Source organism: Cherax quadricarinatus, chromosome 52, assembly GCF_038502225.1.
Source record: "Cherax quadricarinatus isolate ZL_2023a chromosome 52, ASM3850222v1, whole genome shotgun sequence".
Classification (NCBI taxonomy): Eukaryota; Metazoa; Arthropoda; class Malacostraca; order Decapoda; family Parastacidae; genus Cherax; species Cherax quadricarinatus.
In genome coordinates this window covers 12,666,916-12,690,433 of record NC_091343.1, presented here as the reverse complement: position 1 = coordinate 12,690,433, position 23,518 = coordinate 12,666,916, and the positions used below count along the sequence as shown (strand labels likewise).

At 38.7% G+C, this 23,518-nt stretch overlaps 1 protein-coding gene across 4 annotated transcripts in view; it reads right to left on the bottom strand.

Annotated features, from left to right (window-relative positions):
• Nucleotides 1-23,518, bottom strand: part of or (AP-3 complex subunit sigma-2 or) — a 75,857-nt gene that overhangs the window by 19,297 nt on the left and 33,042 nt on the right. For 2 of the 4 annotated variants that reach the window (XM_070096071.1, XM_070096074.1), the window contains 2 exons: nt 12,733-12,840; nt 3,937-3,972 (listed from right to left, as the gene is read on the bottom strand). In XM_070096071.1, the coding sequence (XP_069952172.1) occupies nt 3,937-3,972; nt 12,733-12,840 (144 nt within the window). Of the gene's footprint in view, nt 1-2,574; nt 2,654-3,936; nt 3,973-12,732; nt 12,841-23,518 lie in introns of all 4 variants that reach the window. The other 2 variants (XM_070096073.1, XM_070096072.1) reach the window with 2 other exon arrangements.

The window sequence follows — 23,518 nt, the reverse complement described above, 5'->3', positions numbered from 1 at the left end:
TATATATATATATATATATATATATATATATATATATATATATATATATATATATATATATATATATATATATATATATATATATATATATATATATATGCATGCATGCTGTAAAGAGTTTTTATGAGGATAGTGAGGCTCAGGTTAGGGTGTGTAGAAGAGAGGGAGAATACTTCCCAGTAAAAGTAGGTCTTAGACAGGGATGTGTAATGTCACCATGGTTGTTTAATATATTTATAGATGGGGTTGTAAAAGAAGTAAATGCTAGGGTGTTCGGGAGAGGGGCGGGATTAAATTATGGGGAATCAAATTCAAAATGGGAATCGACACAGTTACTTTTTGCTGATGATACTGTGCTTATGGGAGATTCTAAAGAAAAATTGCAAAGGTTAGTGGATGAGTCTGGGAATGTGTGTAAAGGTAGAAAGTTGAAAGTGAACATAGAAAAGAGTAAGGTGATGAGGGTATCAAATGATTTAGATAAAGAAAAATTGGATATCAAATTGGGGAGGAAGAGTACGGAAGAAGTGAATGTTTTCAGATACTTGGGAGTCGACGTGTCGGCGGATGGATTTATGAAGGATGAGGTTAATCATAGAATTGATGAGGGAAAAAAGGTGAGTGGTGCATTGAGGTACGTATATGTGGAGTCAAAAAACATTATCTATGGAGGCAAAGAAGGGAATGTATGAAAGTATAGTAGTACCAACACTCTTATATGGGTGTGAAGCTTGGGTGGTAAATGCAGCAGTGAGGAGACGGTTGGAGGCAGCGGAGATGTCCTGTCTAAGGGCAATGTGTGGTGTAAATATTATGCAGAAAATTCAGAGTGTGGAAATTAGGAGAAGGTGTGGAGTTAATAAAAGCATTAGTCAGAGGGCAGAAGAGGGGTTGTTGACGTGGTTTGGTCATTTAGAGAGAATGGATCAAAGTAGAATGACATGGAAAGCATATAAATCTATAGGGGAAGGAAGGAGGGGTAGGGGTCGTCCTCAAAAGGGTTGGAGAGAGGGGGTAAAGGAGGTTTTGTGGGCGAGGGGCTTGGACTTCCAGCAAGAGTGCATGAGCGTGTTAGATAGGAGTGAATGGAGACGAATGATACTTGGGACCTGACGATCTGTTGGAGTGTGAGCAGGGTAATATTTAGTGAAGGGATTCAGGGAAACCGGTTATTTTCATATAGTCGGACTTGAGTCCTGGAAATGGGAAGTACAATGCCTGCACTTTAAAGGAGGGGTTTGGGATATTGGCAGTTTGGAGGAATATGTTGTGTATCTATATATGTGTATGCTTCTAAACTGTGTATTCTGAGCACCTCTGCAAAAACAGTGATAATGTGTGAGTGTGGTGAAAGTGTTGAATGATGATGAAAGTATTTTCTTTTTGGGGATTTTCTTTCTTTTTTGGGTCACCCTGCCTCGGTGGGAGACGGCCGACTTGTTGGAAAAAAAAAAAAAAAAAAAAAAAAAAAAAACATACATGTGTGTGTGTGTGTGTGTGTGTGTGTGTGTGTGTGTGTGTGTGTGTGTGTGTGTGTGTGTGTGTGTGTGTGTGTGTGTGTATATATATATATATATATATATATATATATATAGGTAGTAGGTTGGTAGACAGCAACCGCCCAGGGAGGTACTACCGTCCTGCCAAGTGAGTGTAAAACGAAAGCCTGTAATTGTTTTACATGATGGTAGGATTGCTGGTGTCCTTTTTTCTGTCTCATGAACATGCAAGATTTCAGGTACGTCTTGCTACTTCTACTTACACTTAGGTCACACTACACATACATGTACAAGCACATATATACACACCCCTCTGGGTTTTCTTCTATTTTCTTTCTAGTTCTTATTCTTGTTTATTTCCTCTTATCTCCATGGGGAAGTGGAACAGAATTCTTCCTCCGTAAGCCATGCGTGTTGTAAGAGGCAACTAAAATGCCGGGAGGAAGGGGCTAGTAACCTCTTCTCCTGTATATATTACTAAATGTAAAAGGAGAAACTTTCGTTTTTCCTTTTGGGCCACCCCGCCTCGGTGGGATACGGCCGGTGTGTTGAAAGAAAAGATATATATATATATATATATATATATATATATATATATTATTTATTTTGCAGTGCTATTGATTCTTCAAATACTGCTGATAAAATATTTTATGTATATGATACAAAATGCATTAACAACACATGACAAGTCACAAAAAATAAAAAATTCATCACTACAAAATTACCATCTATGGAATTAGTGTGGCATTATGATTGTCATGATCATGTCTATTGCAAACTTTATTAACCTGTAAACTGGCCAAACATAGATCTGCGTTCACGTGCGTAGCGCTCCGAATATAAATCTATGTTTTTTTTTTTTACATGCTTTCAAATGGAGAAAATAAAGGTCAGAGCGCTACACACATGAACGTAGATCTACATTTGGACAGTTTAAGGGTTAAACAATTTCTTAACACAGGTGTTTGAGGTATGTTTGTTATGTTAATAGATGCATATGTCAAGCATTATTTTTAAAAACTTTTGTACACTGTTTGGTTAGTGAGCACTAGATGCAAGAAATCATTTTGTCTACCGCAATAAACAGAAGACATTCTTATGGACCACTATGTGAGCTCTCTCAGATGTATTAACAGCCTTTGATGGGATGCCGCCTGAAATAAAATATCACACCACAAGCATGTACAAATCATAGCATCAATCATAAAATTTACACACACACATTGCTTATCAGAAAAACAATTATAGTAACAAACAGATTTTCACTTCCAAATTTTGCATGTAATACAGCAGAACCTTGGTTTCCATGAGTAATTCATTCCAGAAAGTCTGACGAAAACAAAATTGTAAGAAAACTGACGCAATATTTCCCATAAGAAATAACGTAAATCCAATTAATCCATTCCAGACACCCAAAAATATTAACAAAAAATACATTTTATAGAGAATAACTATAGTTTTACTTACAAAAAAAAAATGAGAAATAAAGATAAATGACTAATGAAGTGGATAAATGAACATTTAACATCACTTTTACCTTTACTGAAGACTCTAGTTGGCATATGGAAGACGGCAAGGAGGGGAGAGGGAGGAGGAGAGGTTACTGTTTGGAAGGGGAATCACCCTCCATAAGGACTTCAGGTATCAAGGCCCTATTCAGGGTTACTTCCCTTCTTTGTCATTTACTGGCACTAGGACCAACTTGAAAGCCACTGGACCCCTGTCGAATAAAAATCTGTCCAGAGAGGTCTGTTTTTGGAGTCTCTAAGATTTGCCTAAAATGGGACAAGGCATTGTCATTGAACATGTTGCAGACATGGCTTGCAACAGCTTTGGTAGGGTGATATTTCTCCACAAAACTTTACAACTCATTCCACTTTGCACACATTCTTAATCACTGAAGAAGGCACATTTCTCACCTTCTTTATCAAAGGGCTGGCACTTGGAACTTTTTTTGTCCCCATGGTGACTTATTTAGCAATTGCACTCAATAAATAAGCACAAAAAACAATGGATTATTACGAAATGCTTCGGATGAACGTGTGGGGTAATGCTCACACAATGAGAAACAAAGCCAGAGTGAGTCAGAACACATGGGATGCTTTGTGTGGGAGTGGGCAGGCAGACGCGTTTGGTACAGCAGACCATTGTCAACTCTACGAAAACTGGGACAAAATTTCGATGAAAAGAGTCATCGAAAACTGAATTTTATGAAAACCAGGGCATACGAAAACCGAGGTTCCACTGTATTCTATAACCTTTTTCTTTTTTTGTAAAGCTACGTTTTCATATACCAAAAAATGAGAAAGTTTAAACCAACTTCATAAAAAAATATATTTGGTTGATAAAAGCCAAAGCACATTCAAGATCATAAAAAGATGTTGATAATTCACAGCCCCACACGTTTGGTCCACATCTGTCTACAGAACACACTTACTTTAAGTGACGAAGTGGATGCAGAATTGTATGGACCCTGCAAGTTAAATTGGTAAAGAATTATTTATATTAAATATATCTTAATAACCACCATAAGTGAAGGAACATTCAGAAAATAAATTACCAAAAAAACACAAGATACTTAAGGTATCATGAACACCGATCTGTGCAAAGTGAGAAACCACTTGAACAGAAATAAGGAACACAGGAACTAGTATGACACACTACTCCATTCACCCACTCAGCAAGCAGGTCTGCATATATACAGTGGTCCCTCAAGTTATAATATTAAATCCATTCCAGAAGGCATACTGTACCTTAAAACTATCATTACTCAAGCCCCAAAATACATGGTTTTGTGGTAATTTGATCTAAGACCCTAGAAGTGAAACTTTTACTGTATCTTGGACTTGAAGAGTTAGTAGTGTGGTTGGGGAGGATGTTATTGGATGGAACAAGAAGCTCCTTCCAACTGCTGCCTAAAAAAAAAAAAAAAATCTTACGAAATGATAGAGAATCTTCTTCCGATCATAATGAAACCAAAAGTATGAAATTTGATGGAAAAACTTGCGGAATTATGCTCTTGCGAAGTTAGCAGTCTCAACGCTGTTTACACTTCGGCGATTTTGCCTGCTTTCAGCCCTATTTTCGGCCAATTCCAATGTACCAATTGACAAAAATCATAACTATTTTGCTAGAACTCCACTTTTCTATCGAATGAGTATAAGAAACCGCCCATTTACCATTTCAACAATCCAATTTTGTCAATTTCATACAAATTTCAAAAGATGCCAATTTCCAAATAAGGTCCAGAATAAACAAGACAGACATTCTTGGCACTAAAATAACATTTTCTCTGTTCATTAGTCACGTCCCCACACCCCTCTTACATTTCTTTTGCTTTCTTCTTTGAATTTTTATTCTCCCCCTAAAAATTTGAAGATTTACCATTATGCAGACTACTGCATTGGTGTAGAAATGGTATAAATAATATCAGCGCACTTGTAAAAGAATATCAGACTCACCAGTTGACGTGTATTGGACGCATGGCATGATTTATTTACTTTTGAACTTTGGCAAAAATCGAACATTTCTGCTACTTTGAGCTCAATATCAAGGTACTTTTCATTGTGAAACCAATCAAAATCATCTTGATTTCTGTAACATGTCTTCCATTCTATAAAATGAGACCAGGAAAACTAGAATACAATCACAAGTACCATACGAAAACACACTGCAAAATTGCTGTTTTAAACCAAAAACACGGTCAGAGATTTTTTTATTTCTCATTATGCACTGTGTGCTGCAGGATTTTCTTTATACTGTGAACACTGACCATATAGACCCATTCTTTCACATGTAGGAAGACCAGCTTTCTCTCGCTAGATCTGAAGGCGCTAGAATTTACGCGTACTAGTACGGCACCAACCCTGGCATGCAAGCCGTACTAGTACGGCACCAATCCTGAAAGGGTTAAAAGCACAGGAAGTGAGTTCAGGTTTTTCCAATGTCTGGGTACTTTCTTATGATTCTTTTCACACCTTCCCAGTAAGTAAACAACTCCTGAATTTTGTCAGCCACTTTAATAATATTTATTTCTTTTTGCTTCATAAGAGTAGAGATTGTTGACTGTGGAAAGCTTCCTCAAGGACTAATCATGTTTATTCATAATTTCTTGCTTGATCTTCAGAGAAACTGCCTGTTTACCATGTACTTTGGTGGCCATGATGACTTGGTAACACAGAAGATGGCAGGAAGGGTAAATAATCCAGAGTTGGTGTGGGCAACATACACAGTAGCTTCAAACCAAAGAGGAAACAATAAACCATAGTTCCAACGCCACTACTGGCTGTGATGCTACCACAGAGACATTCATTCCCATTGCTGATTGGCTGCTAAGCCACCCCTACACACCCAAACTCATGCTGCTATTGACTCAGACACTGCCCACGAAGCAAGCTAGCACATCACTGGTTGACTGAAGCCCACCCACATATGCTGACCATCGTACACATATCATATCTCAAATTTTTCATTTCAACTCAAAACTAAATTCCTTTATGAGGGTCTATGACTGAGACTAAAATATACATAACTATTTTACCTGTGTTTCATCTTTTCAGTTCAAGTGGTTTTTCACTTAGCACACATGAAAAAAAACAAAAAAAAAATACAGCCTCTCCTTACTTAACGATGGAGTTCCATTCCTAGGACCATGTCAGTAAACGAATTTGTTGCTAAGTGAGGAGCATACTATAATGGTAGCAGGTTTGTGTCAACGAGTATGTAGCTAAGTGAGGAGAGGCTGTATTATAATCAAAAGCATGCTAAATTTATGAAAACATTAATGGGGGGTCTTATATGCAAACTTAAATAAGCAAGCTGAGTGATCACTGGATGACATAATTCACTGAGTGAGTACTAAGTAATGGAAATGGGAGAAAGCAAAAACAGACCATATGAAAAATATAGTATGTGTATATGACTCAAAATTCAAAATGTCAGACTGATAAATTATTTAGGAATAAATATAAACAACTGATTGCCAGATCATCACACAAATGTTTTAGTGAGAAAAACTCATACTTATCTGATACACACACCTTTGATATACCTTTACCTCTGATGAAATCTGAGAGATCTACTCCCACAGCCCAGTCATGGACCAAGAATATCTTGTGCTTGCCTGATCAACCAGGCTGTTGCTGCTGGCAGACCCTAACCCACATATCTATCATAGCCTAGCTGATCTAGAACTTGGCAGAGGAAATTGTCAAGCTTTCTCTTGAAGACCTTTACACTTGTTCTGGCAGTGTTTCTGATATCTGGCATAACATTAAAAAGTTTGGGGGCCACAGATGTTGATACAATGTTCTTTTATTACCCATGGCACATCATCCCTTCACTAGGTTTATTCTACACTTTCTCTCATATTTCTTATTTCAGTATGTTGTTAGGGCCATGTGAAGATTTGGGATCAGGCCCTCAAGCACCTTCCATGTATATATTATGTATCAATCTTTTCTCCTCTACAGCGAGAACATGCAGTATTTAAGACTCTGAAGGGTTTCCTGAAATTAAGTTGCTTTGTTGGCTCTATGTGAGGGCTGTAAATGATCTCTGAATCTGTTCCAGCCCTGATATCTTCCCTGCCCTGAATGGAGCAGTTAACACTGAATAATAATGCAAGCGGGAGTAAAAGTGACTTAATGGCAGAATCCAGCATTAACAATGTAAGAAGCTCAGTACCCTAAGGTACAGTTCTGGTGTCTTTACTGTTTATAGCAGACAAATAAAAATTCTCACCACTGTTTCATATCTTCATTTATGGATGATACCACTTAAGCATGAAAATCAGTCCTCAGTAGAAGACTGAAAAATTTCAGGAAGATATAGGCAAAGCCTTTTCAGTGGGCACTGAAGAGTAACATGATGTTCATTGGTAACAAATTCCAACTGCTTAGATGTGGAAAGAATGGAAAATTCAGAAGACACTATATACAAAATGCAAGAGGATTATCAGATAGAATAGAAGAAATAATGTCAGTTTTATTTTTTTTTGTTCAAAGAACACAATAAGGCAAATGTCATGATGGCCAGGAAAATGATGGGGTGGATAATGAGAGCTTTCAAAATAAGGGAAATAGTAGCATTGGTGATGCTATTTAACTACCATTCTTTGTGTTCTATCTGTCAGAAAGTGGAATATCCATTTGCCTATTTTTCCTGCTATACCCATCATCCTCATTTTGTGTGCAATTGTCCTATGATCACATTTATCAAATTTTTTTTTTTTTTTTTTTCAACAAGTCAGCCGTCTCCCACCGAGGCAGGGTGACCCAAAAAAAAGAAAGAAAATCCCCAAAAAGAAAATACTTTCATCATCATTCAACACTTTCACCACACTCGCACATTATCACTGTTTTTGCAGAGGTGCTCAGAATACAACAGTTTAGAAGCATATACGTATAAAGATACACAACATATCCCTCCAAACTGCCAATATCCCAAACCACTCCTTCAAAGTGCAGGCATTGCACCTCCCATTTCCAGGACTCAAGTCCGACTATATGAAAATAACCGGTTTCCCTGAATCCCTTCACTAAATATTACCCTGCTCACACTCCAACAGATCGTCAGGTCCCAAGTACCATTCGTCTCCATTCACTCCTATCTAACACGCTCACGCACGCTTGCTGGAAGTCCAAGCCCCTTGCCCACAAAACCTCCTTTACCCCCTCTCTCCAACCCTTTCGAGGACGACCCCTACCCCGCCTTCCTTCCCCTATAGATTTATATGCTTTCCATGTCATTCTACTTTGATCCATTCTCTCTAAATGACCAAACCACGTCAACAACCCCTCTTCTGCCCTCTGACTACTACTTTTATTAACTCCACACCTTCTCCTAATTTCCACACTCCGAATTTTCTGCATAATATTTACACCACACATTGCCCTTAAACAGGACATCTCCACTGCCTCCAACCGTCTCCTCGCTGCTGCATTTACCACCCAAGCTTCACACCCATATAAGAGTGTTGGTACTACTATACTTTCATACATTCCCTTCTTTGCCTCCATAGATAACGTTTTTTGACTTCACATATACCTCAACGCACCACTCACCTTTTTTCCCTCATCAATTCTATGATTAACCTCATCCTTCATAAATCCATCCGCCGACACGTCAACTCCCAAGTATCTGAAAACATTCACTTCTTCCATACTCCTCCTCCCCAATTTGATATCCAATTTTTCTTTATCTAAATCATTTGACACCCTCATCACCTTACTCTTTTCTATGTTCACTTTCAACTTTCTACCTTTACACACATTCCCAAACTCATCCACTAACCTTTGCAATTTTTCTTTAGAATCTCCCATAAGCACAGTATCATCAGCAAAAAATAACTGTGTCAATTGCCATTTTGAATTTGATTCCCCAAAATTTAATCCCACCCCTCTCCCGAACACCCTAGCATTTACTTCCTTTACAACCCCATCTATAAATATATTAAACAACCATGGTGACATTACACATCCCTGTCTAAGACCTACTTTTACTGGGAAGTAGTCTCCCTCTCTTCTACACACCCTAACCTGTGCCTCACTATCCTCATAAAAACTCTTTACAGCATTTAATAACTTACCACCTATTCCATATACTTGCAACATCTGCCACATTGCTCCTCTATCCACTCTATCATATGCCTTTTCTAAATCCATAAATGCAATAAAAACTTCCCTACCTTTATCTAAATACTGTTCACATATATGCTTCAATGTAAACACTTGATCTACACATCCCCTACCCACTCTGAAACCTCCTTGCTCATCCGCAATCCTACATTCTGTCTTACCTCTAATTCTTTCAATTATAACCCTACCGTACACTTTTCCTGGTATACTCAGTAAGCTTATTCCTCTATAATTTTTACAGTCTCTTTTGTCCCCTTTCCCTATATATAAAGGGACTATACATGCTCTCCGCCAATCCCTAGGTACCTTCCCCTCTTTCATACATTTATTAAACAAAAGTACCAACCACTCCAACACTATATCCCCCCCCCTGCTTTTAACATTTCTGTCATGATCCCATCAGTTCCAGCTGCTTTACCCCCTTCCATTTTACGTAATGCCTCACGTACCTCCCCCACACTTACATTCTGCTCTTCTTCACTCCTAAAAGATGGTATACCTCCCTGACCAGTGCATGAAATTACTGCTTCTGTTTCTTCCTTAACATTTAAAAGTTCCTCAAAATATTCTCGCCATCTACCCAATACCTCCCTCTCCCCATCTACTAACTCCCCTACTCTGTTTTTAACTGACAAATCCATATTTTCCCTAGGCTTTCTTAACTTGTTTAACTCACTCCAAAATTTTTTCTTATTTTCATTAAAATTTCTTGAGAGTGCCTCTCCCACTCTATCATCTGCTCTCCTTTTGCACTCTCTCACCACTCTCTTTACCTTTCTTTTACTCTCCATATACTCTGCTCTTCTTATAACACTTCTGCTTTGTAAAAACCTCTCATAAGCTACCTTTTTCTCTTTTATCACACCCTTTACTTCATCATTCCACCAATCACTCCTCTTTCCTCCTGCCTTTACAAAATCAGTGTACACACATTCACATTTGATTTTCTTCTACCTCTAATACCATCACAGTGGTTTAACAGCTGTGACAAGCATTATCTTCCTGTTCTAAATCCATGTTGGTTTGGTTTATGCAGATTTTACTGCTTCATATAAGTCATAATTTGGCGTCTCATCACCTTTTCGAAGACTTTTATGATGTGTGATGTTAGGGCTATTGGTCTGTAATTTTTGGCTAGTACTTTATTTCCTCCTTTATGCAAAGAAGCTAGGTCTGTGCTCTCCAAGGCCTCTGGAATTTCACCTAGATTTAGGCTCTTTACCCACATACGTATGTAGATAGTGAAATGCTAAACAAAGATATTCACAATGCGCATCAGACTCTACTTAAAATAAAATAAAAACCTCCATATTCGCAGGAGTTATGCTTCTAGAGATCTTGCGAGAATGCGGGAATCTCCATAAATTACTCTTAATACAATGCAAAACCAAAATTTCCACATTCTTGAATGACCTTCTTATAATAATAGTAAATTATAATAGTAATAATAATAATAGTAATAATAATAATATTATATTATTATTATTATTAATATATCCTTATTTCTACAAGTACATTTACAAGGTATAGAGGCCTAGATGACATCCATGACATACTACAATATAGAAAGCCCCTTGTTATGTACAGCATTTCGGGCAAATTAGGTCAATTTTTGTCCCAGGATGCGACGTACACTTCAACTAACACCCGGGTACCCATTTTACTGATGGGTTAACATCAACAGCAGGCGCCTTAACCCTTTCAGGGTCAACAGGCCCTCTCCCAGACTTGTTCTCAGGGTCGACAAATTAAAAAAAAAAAAAAAAAAAAAAAAAAAAAAAATTACTTTTTCTTATGAAAAGATAAGAGAATTTTTTCCCGATCATAATGACACCAAAAGTATGAAATTTGATGGAAAACTTACGGAATTATGCTCTCGCGAAGTTAATGGTCTTGACGATTTTTACGCATCGGCAATTTTGCCCACTTTGAGCCCTATTTTCGGCCAATTCCAGTGTACTAGTCAACAAAAATCATAACTATTTCGCTAGAACTCCATTTTTTTCTATCGAATGAGTACAAGAAACCACCCATTTACCGATTTGAACTATCCAATAAAGTGGTCAGAAATTAGCAATTTTGCCAATTTCACACAAATTTCAAAAGATGCCAATTTCCAAATAGGGTCCAGAATAAACAAGAAAGACATTCCTGGCCCTAAAATAACATTTCCTCTGTTCATTAGTCACGTCCCCATGCCCCTCTTACATTCTTTTGCTTTCCACTGAATTTTTATTCTCACAAAAAATAGAAGATTTACTGTTATGCAGACTACTGCATTAGTGTAGAAATGGTATAAATAATATCAGCGCACTTGTGAAAGAATATTAGGCTCACCAGTTGACGTGTATTGGACGCGTAGCATGATTTGTTTACTTTTGAACTTTGGCAAAAATCGAAGATTTCTGCTACTTTGAGCTCAATTTCAAGGCACTTTTCATTGTAAAACCAATCAAAATCGTCTCAATTTCTGTAATATGTCTTCCATTCTATAAAATGAGACCAGGAAAACTAGAATACCATCATAAATACTATACGAAAATACAGTGCAATCTTGTTATTTTAAACCAAAAACACTGTCAAAGTTTTTTTTTCTCATTACGCACTGTGTGCTGCAGGATTTTTTTATACTGCGCACAATGACCACATAGACCCATTCTTTCATATGTAGGCCTACCAGCTTTCTCTCACTAGATTTGAGGGCGCTAGAATTTAGGTATACTAGTACGTCAAAAACCCTGGTGCATAAGCCGTACTAGTACGTCAGAAACCCTGAAAGGGTTAAGGAAACACATCCTAATGTTTCCTGCCATACCGGGTAACTGAACACTGGACCTCAGTGTGAGAGCTGAGTGCACTAGGAATCGAGCTGTGGGACATCTTCACCAAAACAGATAAGCCCATCACACACCACATAGTACCTGCACTTTGAAAGAATGGTGGGTATTTGAGGTTTGGAGGGTCATTTGAAAAGGGATGTCTGTGCGCTTCTGGCAAGACAGTTATTGAATGAATGATGGGGAATGTATTTCTGTGTTTTTCAGGTTACCCTACATCAGTGGCAGATGACAGTGTTAAAACAAAACACAAATAAAGAACAGTAGGGTACAACTGCAAACCAAATAAACCAAAGTGCTAAAAAACATGCTAGAAAAACCTATTGGGTAAATTTCTTAACAAGAGAATGATAGATTGCTGGAATGGGACACGAAGTTTAAAGTTTGAAGACTATGAAAAAATTACAAGATATTTTGGAAAGTAAAAGCAGAAAAAACCATAAATTATGCTTTACAACCCAGAAGACCTAATAAAAATTCTCAAAATGCCATGTAAACTTAATTAAAAACTGCCAGTTTGTTAATGGTACAAAAAATAAAAGGATAACTTGCTTTGGAAATATTAACTTTAGGTTAATTAAAGTTTTATAATGAGATATTCATAAAAGCATGAGAAAACCAGATATACAAACACACAAAAAAATTATTTCGAGCAAGTAAGTAAATGAACAAGTAATAAAAGAACATAAAATACAATATTAAAAAAACAAATAAAATCATGAATATTTTATCAAATGAATACAGAATAAGAAATTTTACCTCCTGCTTCTCCAGCTTGTTTTGGTCTTCTATTCTTGTGATTATTTCAGTCATATTTGTCTCAAGAACCATTCCGCCCATCACCAGCTCATTCAGAATGTAATGAACCTGCAAATAACATTTATTAAAATATTATATTACATACTTTGCATAAATGTGCAAATATGTATTTGAGTTTGTAAGGGAAAGAGGAGGGAGTTCTAATTAACTTTCAACCACTCTACATGAAATATGTTACCAGTCCCATGGCCTGGTAGGCAACACTCTCGCCTCGCACAATGAGTGTCCATAGTTCGATCCCTGATCGGTTGGAAACATTAGGCATGTTTCCTGACACCTGCCATCCCTGTTCACCTAGCAAGTACAGTGGACCCTCCCTTTTCATCGATCTCTGATACTGCCGATTTCCATTGTCGCTGACTTTTTTTTTGTCAAAATATTGGTTCTGTTTTCGTTGATTTCCTCCATTTTAGTCAGTGGCACGGAACCTGTCTAGTGCCTAGAGTGCACACAAAGCTGCCTCCCACACGCATTCTCAGGCAATGTCGTGTTGTTTCTCGGCGAGTGAACATATCCTGCAAGGTCATATGAAACATTTCGTAATAATCCATTGTTTTTGGCACTTGTTTATTGTGTATGGCTGCTAAATAAGCCACCATGGGCCCAAAGAAAGCTTCTAGTGCTGGCCCTTTGGTAAAGAATGTGAGAAACATAATAGAATTCAAGAAAAAGTTTGTGGAAAAATACGAAAGTGGTGGTGGTAGAGGGTGGTAGTGGTTGTGATGGTGGTAGAGGATGGCAGTGGTTGTGATGGTGGTAGAGGATGGTAGTGGTTGTGATGGTGGTAGAGGATGGCAGTGGTTGTGATGGTGGTAGAGGATGGCAGTGGTTGTGATGGTGGTAGAGGATGGCAGTGGTTGTGATGGTGGTAGAGGATGGCAGTGGTTGTGATGGTGGTAGAGGATGGCAGTGGTTGTGATGGTGGTCGAGGATGGCAGTGGTTGTGATGGTGGTCGAGGATGGCAGTGGTTGTGATGGTGGTAGAGGATGGCAGTGGTTGTGATGGTGGTAGAGGATGGTGGTGGTTGTGATGGTGGTAGAGGATGGCGGTGGTTGTGATGGTGGTAGAGGATGGCAGTGGTTGTGATGGTGGTAGAGGATGGCAGTGGTTGTGATGGTGGTAGAGGATGGCAGTGGTTGTGATGGTGGTAGAGGATGGCAGTGGTTGTGATGGTGGTAGAGGATGGCAGTGGTTGTGATGGTGGTAGAGGATGGCAGTGGTTGTGATGGTGGTAGAGGATGGTAGTGGTTGTGATGGTGGTAGAGGATGGCAGTGGTTGTGATGGTGGTAGAGGATGGCAGTGGTTGTGATGGTGGTAGAGGATGGTAGTGGTTGTAATGGTGGTAGAGAGCAGTAGTGGTTATGGTGGTGGTAGAGAGTGGTAGTGATAGTGGTTGTGAAGGTGGTAGAGGGTAGTAGTGGTTGTGAAGGTGGTAGAGGATGGCAGTGGTTGTGATGGTGGTAGAGGATGGCAGTGGTTGTGATGGTGGTAGAGGATGGTAGTGGTTGTGATGGTGGTAGAGGATGGTAGTGGTTGTGATGGTGGTAGAGGATGGTAGTGGTTGTGATGGTGGTAGAGGGTGGTAGTGGTTGTGATGGTGGTAGAGGATGGCAGTGGTTGTGATGGTGGTAGAGGATGGCAGTGGTTGTGATGGTGGTAGAGGATGGCAGTGGTTGTGATGGTGGTAGAGGGTGGTAGTGGTTGTGATGGTGGTAGAGGGTGATAGTGGTTGTGATGGTGGTAGAGGGTGGTAGTGGTTGTGATGGCGGTAGAGGGTGGTAGTGGTTGTGATGGCGGTAGAGGGTGGTAGTGGTTGTGATGGCAGTAGAGGTTGTGATGGTGGTAGAGGGTGGTAGTGGTTGTGATGGCAGTAGAGGGTGGTAGTGGTTGTGATGGTGGTAGAGGGTGGTAGTGGTTGTGATGGTGGTAGAGGGTGGTAGTGGTTGTGATGGTGGTAGAGGATGGTAGTGGTTGTGATGGTAGTAGAGGGTGGTAGTGGTTGTGATGGTGGTAGAAGGTGGTAGTGGTTGTGATGGTGGTAGAGGGTGGTAGTGGTTGTGATGGTGGTAGAGGGTAGTAGTGGTTGTGATGGTGGTAGAGGATGGTAGTGGTTGTGATGGTGGTAGAGGGTGGTAGTGGTTGTGATGGTGGTAGAGGATGGTAGTGGTTGTGATGGTGGTAGAGGGTGGTAGTGGTTGTGATGGTAGAGGGTGGTAGTGGTTGTGATGGTGGTAGTAATGGAGACTTGTGCAATGTGGAATAGAATGGAAAGATTTGGCATTAAAAAACAAAGGGAAGTGACCCTGGATAAGGACTTCGTACCTAGAGTCCTTATGGAGGGGGATTCCTTCCAAAGAATAACCTCTCTCCCCTCCTCCCTGTCTTCAATCTGCCAACAACAGCCTTCAATAAAGGTAAGTGTCATGTTGAATGTTCATTCTTTTGAGTGTATAAATCTATCTTTAAGGTAAAAAAATTTTTTTTGTTAATACTTCTGGGTGTCTGGAACAGATTACGTAATTGGATTTACATTATTTCTTATGGTGAAAATGGTTTTAGTTTTCACCGATTTCTGTTTTCGGCAATCTCTCTGGAACGGATTAAACATGAAAACAGAGGGTCCACTGTAGGTACCTGGGTGTTAGCCGACCGGTGTGGGTCGCATCCTGGAGGGACAAGAATGAAATAAGACAAACAGTCCTTGATGACGTACTAACTTTCTTGGGTTACCCTAGGTGGCTAACTCTCTGGGTTAAAAATCTGAAAAAATATCATCTTAACTAATTCTGAACCCCCTCCTGTATGAAGCCAATGTACAATTCATACCACTTCTTTATTAAGTGGCTCTTGATATCCCTGTAACTCAATTGGGTTTGTAATTTACAACCATGCCTTTTTGTTCCTTTTTCTTCTCTGCTAAAGATACTCTCTTGATCCACCCTCTCTATGCCCCAGAGAATTTAGTGTATCAAGATCACATCACATCTTTTCTTTATTCTTCTTCTAGCTCTTGCATTCTTTCTTAACAGTTGATTTCCCCTTAAATCAGGCATAATTCTAGATATATTTCAGAATTCCTCATATTTCCTTCTGTTACTGGGTGAGTGCCATACAGGTGACTTATATTTAACCCTTTAACTGTGGCATGCCCAGAAAATAAATTTCCTGTGTGTAGCAAGATATTGAGAGAAAAAAAAAAAAAAAAAAAAAAAAAAAAAAAAACTTACAGTTCACCTGGAGAGAGTTCCGGGGGTCAACGCCCCCGCGGCCCAGTCTGTAACCATTTTTCAAAGATGATTAAAATGAGTAGAGTCTGATAAAAATTTATGATTTTATTGTGTTGAGGTTATTGAAAAAATAAACACTCATCAGCAACAGCAGCATAAATATGCCTGTGACATTTGAGTCTTACAGTTTACTGATGCAAAAATATGATTGTCTTCAGCTGTTTATTATTTTTAGTGTCTAATACTGTGTACACGAGTTTCTTATGATATTAGATGTATTTCCAGGTGTTTTAGTACTTCAAACAAGAGGTAAATGCCTAGCCCAACACTGCTCCACTTAAAATATACAGTATAAATTGGTGTTAATAACTGCTTTTTATTCTATTTTTTTACTACTCTCATCTTCCAACTTTGCGTACAAGTAATACATATGTTACAAAACATGAAAATAGGTTACACTGTCTCTACTGGGGTTTCCTAGGTTAATTATTGTGTTATATACAGTATTTAGGTTTGAGGGAATATCCTGGGTTATATAAATATATTTTAATTTCTAAGCCCATAACATTTATGTGCCTTCAGAACCACTGTAAACCATATAAAACTAAAGAAATCGTGAGACATCAGAACTGCTTCAAGGTGTAATACTTATTGAAATATGTCCCACGTAATGCATTGGCTTATCGTGGGTTAAATCTTCATGATGTGCTTTTTGGCTTGAGTGCACTGTTAGTATCATAAAACCATAATGAATTTGGAATGAATAAGGCATCTTCCTAACAGTTCCACAACATGTTTGCTGGTGGTGGAACAACAGGTCCTGATTTCATTATTTACTTATTCTAGTTTGAGTGTTACCCATGATACACTACTTGAACCTGTCTGGTTTTAGATTTTTTTAAAGGCATGAAGAGGCTGCAGGAGACCCAAACACTTGTGTTGAGGTCAAAAATATTGGTAGTTGGTATATTTGAAGACATGAAAAATTGTGCATATTAGTATGTCAGGCACAATCCTCACCTGAGTACTAGTACGCTGGATAAACTTGTAGGAATGAGCATTTATCTGAATGAGTTTTTATAATGAATCTGTTCAGGTTTCCAAGTGTCCCTTATATCTGCAATAAACAAATAACCAGCACATAGGAAAATGAAACCTGTGATGTTTCAGTCTGATCTGGACCATTAATTAGTCACACCAAGTTGGATAGAAACATTATCATAAGTTTCATTCTCCTATATGCAGGTTATTTGTGCATTGTTCCAGTCATAGTACTGTGCCTTTAGATTTTTATATCTGCAAGTTAACATGTGCTGCTGATTTATTCTGTGAACTCCAAGGGGCAGGTTTTAGGTAATAACTATTCAGAATTGTTTTCATGACCTGTTTCATGAGATTATTTCCCTGCCTTTCTGATGTTATTGTCTATCAGTATTATAATCTATCACATTATAACTGCTTTGCTGGGGTTAAAATTCCTTCACCATTTCTTCAAACCAAGTTCCTAAAGCCTAATAATGTGTTCCTGCAGCCTCCCTCCCTCCTCTCCAGCACACATTTCCTCATTGCTTTGATATCATCCACAAATAAGGAAGAGTATAAGCTTATATCCATTAGGTCATTAACCCTTTCACTGCTGGTTCCGTAATATTATGGCATGCGAGCCAGTGTTGGTCCCGTAATACTACGCCAAAATTCTAGCGCCTTCAAATCTGGTGGGAGAAAGCTGGTAGGCCTACATTTGAGAGAATGGGTCTGTGTGCTCAGTGTGTGCAGTATTAAAAAAAAATCCTGCAGCACGCAGTGCATGAGAGAAAAAACTCCGACTGTGTTTTTGGTTTAAAACATTGACTTTGCAGTGTATTTTCGTATGGTATTTTTGGTTGTATTTTTGTTTTCTTGGTCTCATTTGGCAGAATGGAAGATACAGTGGTACCTCGGTATATGTTCTTAATCCATTCCAGGACCTTGGACTTATACCAAACAGGACGTATACCAAACGAATTTTCCCATAAGAAATATATATGGGGAAAATTATTAATCCGTTCCCATGAAAAAATTCTATTGTTATTGGCATATTATACACTGATGGGGTTGTATAAAATCATTTAAACACTGCTTAACACGTACTAAAATATGTAATTTAAACACTGCTTAATACTAAAATACATACATAAATATAAAAGAATTAAATGAAATAAATGCAAATTTAACCTCACTTTACTCTGCTGAAAAGAGTCGAGTGCCTACTAGGATAGTGTTGAGAAGGGAGGAGGAGGAAATATTAGTGTTAGGAAGGAGAGTCCCCTTCTCTTTTCTGTCTATTTCCCTATCTAGACCTGGCTGAAGTTCACCAGGTTTGAGTTTTTCTAAAAATCTGTCTGTAGAACTTTGCTTCTGCCTTCTCCTCAGGATGTTATGGAAATGTGACACTGTCTGGTCATTCCAGACAATGCTACTATGGCCTGTGAAAATTCACAGAGTTACAGAGCAGGTTGTTCAATGAATGGCAGCAACGGGTGTGCTGACGCGAGTAGGCAGTCGTGGCTTTGTCTCGAGAGAGGGGTAAACAAGATTAGCGTGCGGTGTTGTTACTCATTTTGACCCATACAAGTTCTAGCACTCAAGTCATATTCCAAACAAAGGTCATATACCAAGCAAAAATTTTCGCATCCAAACAGGGCATATACGAAGTTGACCTCGTTCCAAAGTGGACATATACTGAGGTACCACTGTATATTACAGAAACAGAGACGATTTTGAATGGTTTTCAGACTAAAAGTACCTTGAAATTGAGCTCAAAGTAGCAGAAATGTTCGATTTTTGCCAATGTTCAAGAGTAAACAAATCACACCACACATCCAATACACATCAACTGGTGGGTCTAATATGCTTTCACAAATGTTCTGAAATTATTTATACCATTTTTACAATAATGAAGTAGTCTGCATAACAGTAAATCTTCATTTTTTTGTGTGAATAAAAATTCTAAACAGAAAGCAAGCGTAATATAAGAAGGACCTAGAGATGTGACTTATGAACAGAGAAAATGTTATTTTAGTGCTAGGAATGTCTGAACTGTTTATTCTGGCCCCTACTTTGAAATCAGCATTACTTGAATTATGTATGAAATTGGCCAAATTACCAATATCTGATCACTTTATTGGGTAGTTGAAATTGGTAAATGGGCAGTTTATTAAGCTCAATCGATAGAACAAATGGAGTTCTCGCAAAACAGCTACGAGTTTGGGAGACTGGAACAATGGAACTGGCCAAAAATAGGGCTCAAAGTAAGCAAAATCAGCAATGTATATCTCCAACACTGCTAACTTCGCGAGTGTAATTTCGTAAGTTTTCCATCAAATTCGTACTTTTGGTGTCATTACCATCGGGAAAAGATTCTCTATCATTACACAATTTTTTTTTTTTAAATTCTTTGACATTGAGAGGAAGTTTGAGAGCAGGGATTAATATACATAAGGCCCAATATGGATCCAACATGGGCTCTTCTGAGACTCCACTAGTTTGTTAGTAATAAAAATAATAAAAATAATAATAATAATAATAATAATAATAATAATAATAATAATAATAATAATAATAAAATAATCTGGGCTATATTCTTTTACAAATTTCATTTAAAAGTTCTTAATTCTTTTTTCTTTTAATTTATTCCTATAATGCTAAATTTGTTAATTTCTAATGAACTTAATTCTATTACAGTAGGGCCCCACTTATACGGCAGGTTAGGGTCCAGGCTACTGCCGGAAAGCAGACATCGCCGTAAAGCAGAACGCCATTTGTTTCCACTTATAAATGCCAGATAATAAGTTTACACTAACATATATTAAGTCAGCAATAGAACAAGGATTAAAAAAACAATAAATAGTAAAATACACACACAGAACACTCATTACTTACCTCAAAATATTTGTAGTCTTAATGTATGGAGAGAAGTGAATACAGTTGAACCTCAAATTTTGAATGTATCGCTTATCGAACTCTTTGAAAATCGACTGTTTTTTTTCAAACCAACTTTGTCCCTATTATTGAACTCGCCCCTTCTTTCGAACCGCTGGGTACTGGACCTGTCCGCCAGCCCGCTCTGTCCGCGTCGGCGCCGTGAGCCAGTCTGGCTTTGTTGATGCTTGAGTGAACACTAACCTGCGGTCTCATTAAAACATTTTACGATTAATTCATTGTGTTTAGTGCTTGTGGGACTGTGAAATAAGCTACCATGGGCCCAAAGAAACTTGCTAGTGGTACCCCTGTGGTAAAGAAAGTGAGAAACACCATAGATGTGAAGAAGGAAATAATACAGAAGTATGAGAGTGGTGTGCGACTTGTTGAGCTTGCTAGGATGTACAGGAAAAACAAGTCTACCATCGCTTCTATCCTGGCAAAGAAAGAACAAATCAAGGAAGCTGACGTTGCAAAAGGCGTTGATTTTTTTTTTTAACAAGTCGGCTGTCTCCCACCGAGGCAGGGTGTCCCAAAAAGAAAGAAAATCCCCAAAAAGAAAATACTTTCATCATTCAACACTTTCACCTCACTTACACATAATCACTGTTTTTGCAGAGGTGCCCAGAATACAACAGTTTAGAAGCATATACATATAGAGATACACAATATATCCCTCCAAACTGCCAATATCCCAAACCCCTCCTTTAGAGTGCAGGCATTGTACTTTCCATTTCCAGGACTCAAGTCCAGCTATATAAAAATAAAAGGTGTTGATATGCTAACCAAAAAAAAGACCACAGACAATCGATCAGGTTGAGAAATTGTTGCTGGTGTAGATCAAGGATAAAGAGATGGCAGGCGATAGTGTTTCAAAGACAATTATTTGTGAAAAGGCAAGGAAGTTGCATGCCGATTCCAAGATTAAGGAGATTTGCGCCAAGTGAAATTATGTCCAAATGTTTGCGGAGAAGTACCACCCTGAGCAAGCTGAAACAAGCCATCTTTGCAACAAGTTCAGTGACAGAACCATGTCCCTTTTAGGGAAATCTTAAAGAGGCACCAGAAACAGTTGACCGTGGACAGTTATTTTGCGAGACAGGGGTCAAGTGACTCTCAAGCTGGTCCTAGTGGCATTAAAAGACAGAAGGGAAGTAACCCCAGAGAAGGTTTTGATACCATATGGAGGGGGATTTCCCTTCTAAACACTAACCCCAACTCCCTCTCTTCTCCTCCCTATCTTCCAGATGCCATCACCAATCTTCAATAAAAGTAAGTAAAAATGTTATATGTTTATTTAAATTTATTAACAATTGTACACTACATTTGTTGTGTGTATGTAAAACTATAATGTAATACTATCTATAAAATGTATTTTTTTATGAATATTTTTGGGTTTCTGGAATGAATTAATTATATTTCCATTATTTCTTATGGGAAATACTGCTTCGCCTTTCAAACTTTTCGACTTTAGAACTAGCTCCTGGAATGGATTAAGTTCGAAATTTGAGGTTCGACCGTAGTGTTTTTTGTAAGAAGTTAGGCGTGGTAGGACTGGTAGCCAGCCAGGCTACCCCACCCCACCCACACATAATATACTTTGACATTTAAAGAGCCCTAGAGAAATAAAATGCATATACTACTAGTGTACACTCAATACTTACCTTAAAATATTTGTAGTCTTAATGGTTTTAATATAGGGTGCAAGGTAAATAGTAGGGTAGTTAGGTATCATAACCCCATCTGGCCACCCCACCCACACATTAAATACTAGGCATTTAAAGCGCCATAGAGCGATAAAATGCACATACAGTACGCTCATTAATTACCTTAAAATATTTGTTGTCTTAATGTAGGGCGAGAGGCGAGTAAACGAATAAGAGAGTGTCTTTGATATACCTTTGAAGAATTTCGAGAGTATATCTATTCTCTGAGCCCGGCCATGGGCCAGGCTCGTCTGGTCAACCAGGCTGTTGCTGCTGGAGGCCTGCTGCCCCACATATCCATCACAGCCTGGTTAATCTGGCACCTGGTGAAGATACTTGTCTAGTTTTCTCTTGAAGGCTTCAACACTTGTTCCAGCAGTGTTTCTGATATCTTCTGGTAAGATGTTGAAAAGTCTGGGACCCCGTATGTTGATACAGTGTTCCCTTATTGTCCCCACCGCACCCCTGCTCATCACTGGGTTTATTTTACACTTCCTCCCATATCTCTCACTCCAGTATGTTGTTATGGCAGTGTGCAAATTTGGGACCAAGCCCTCGAGTACCTTCCAGGTATATATTATCATGTACCTCTCCCCCCTCCGCTCCAATGAGAACATGTTCAAGACTTGCAGGCGTTTCCAGTAGTTTAGGTGCTTTACTGGCTCAATGTGAGCCATAAACGATCTCTGTATTTGTTCCAGCTCTGATATTTCTCCTGCTTTGAACGGGGCAGTCAGCACTGAGCAATATTCTAAGTGAGGGAGTACTAGCGATTTGAAGAGTGTCACCATCAGCAATGTTTCCCTCATTTTGAAAGTTCTCAATACCCACCCAGTCATCTTCCTGGCTGTCGTGATCTTTGTCTTGTTATGGTCTTTAAAAGAAAGGTCCGCTGACATAATTATTCCTAGGTCTTTTACGTGTTCCTTACGTTCTATTTGGTGATCCTCTTGAGTTTTGTATATAGTGCTCCTTTTGAGTTCATCATTCTTTCCATACCTAAGCAGCTGGAACTTATCACCATTGAACGTCTTGTTGTTTTCCACTGCTCACTGGAAAACCCTGTTTATGTCTTCCTGTACTTTTTCAGTGTCCTGTACCGTACTGACTTTCATGCTTATTTTAGTGTCATCTGCAAATGATAATACAAAAGTGTGCCAGGTGTTTTTGTCTATGTCTGCTATGAGGATGAGGAACAGCAGGGGTGCCAGGACAGTGCCTTGGGGCACTGAGCTTTTGACCTCGCTGATGCTGGATCTTGCCCTGTTCACTACTACTTTTTGTGTTGCGTGTGTTAGGAAACTGAAAATCCATCTGCCTACCTTCCCCGTAATGCCCATGGCCTTCATTTTGTGTGCTATCACTCCATGATCGCATTTGTCAAACGCCTTTGCAAAATCTGTGTAAATCACATCTGCGTTTTGGTCGTCTTCCAGTGCCTCCGTAATTCTGTCAAAATGGTTCAGCAGCTGTGATAGACATGATCGTCCTGCTCTAAAACCATGCTGGTTCGGGTTATGTTGGTTGTGCTGGTCCATGAAATTTGTAACCTGCCATCTCATCACTCTTTCGAAGATTTTTATGATGTGAGAGGTTAGGGCTACTGGTCTGTAATTTTTAGCTAGTGCTCTACTACGTCCCTTGTGCAAAGGAGCTATGTCTGCACTCTTTAAGGCCTCCGGTATTTCACCTAGATCTAAGCTCTTTCTCCAAAGAATACTGAGGGCTCATGCTAGTGGTACTTGGCACTTCTTTATAAATAGAGCATTCCATGAATCTGGTCCAGGTGCTGAGTGAATGGGCATGTTTTCCATTTCTTTTTTGAAATCTA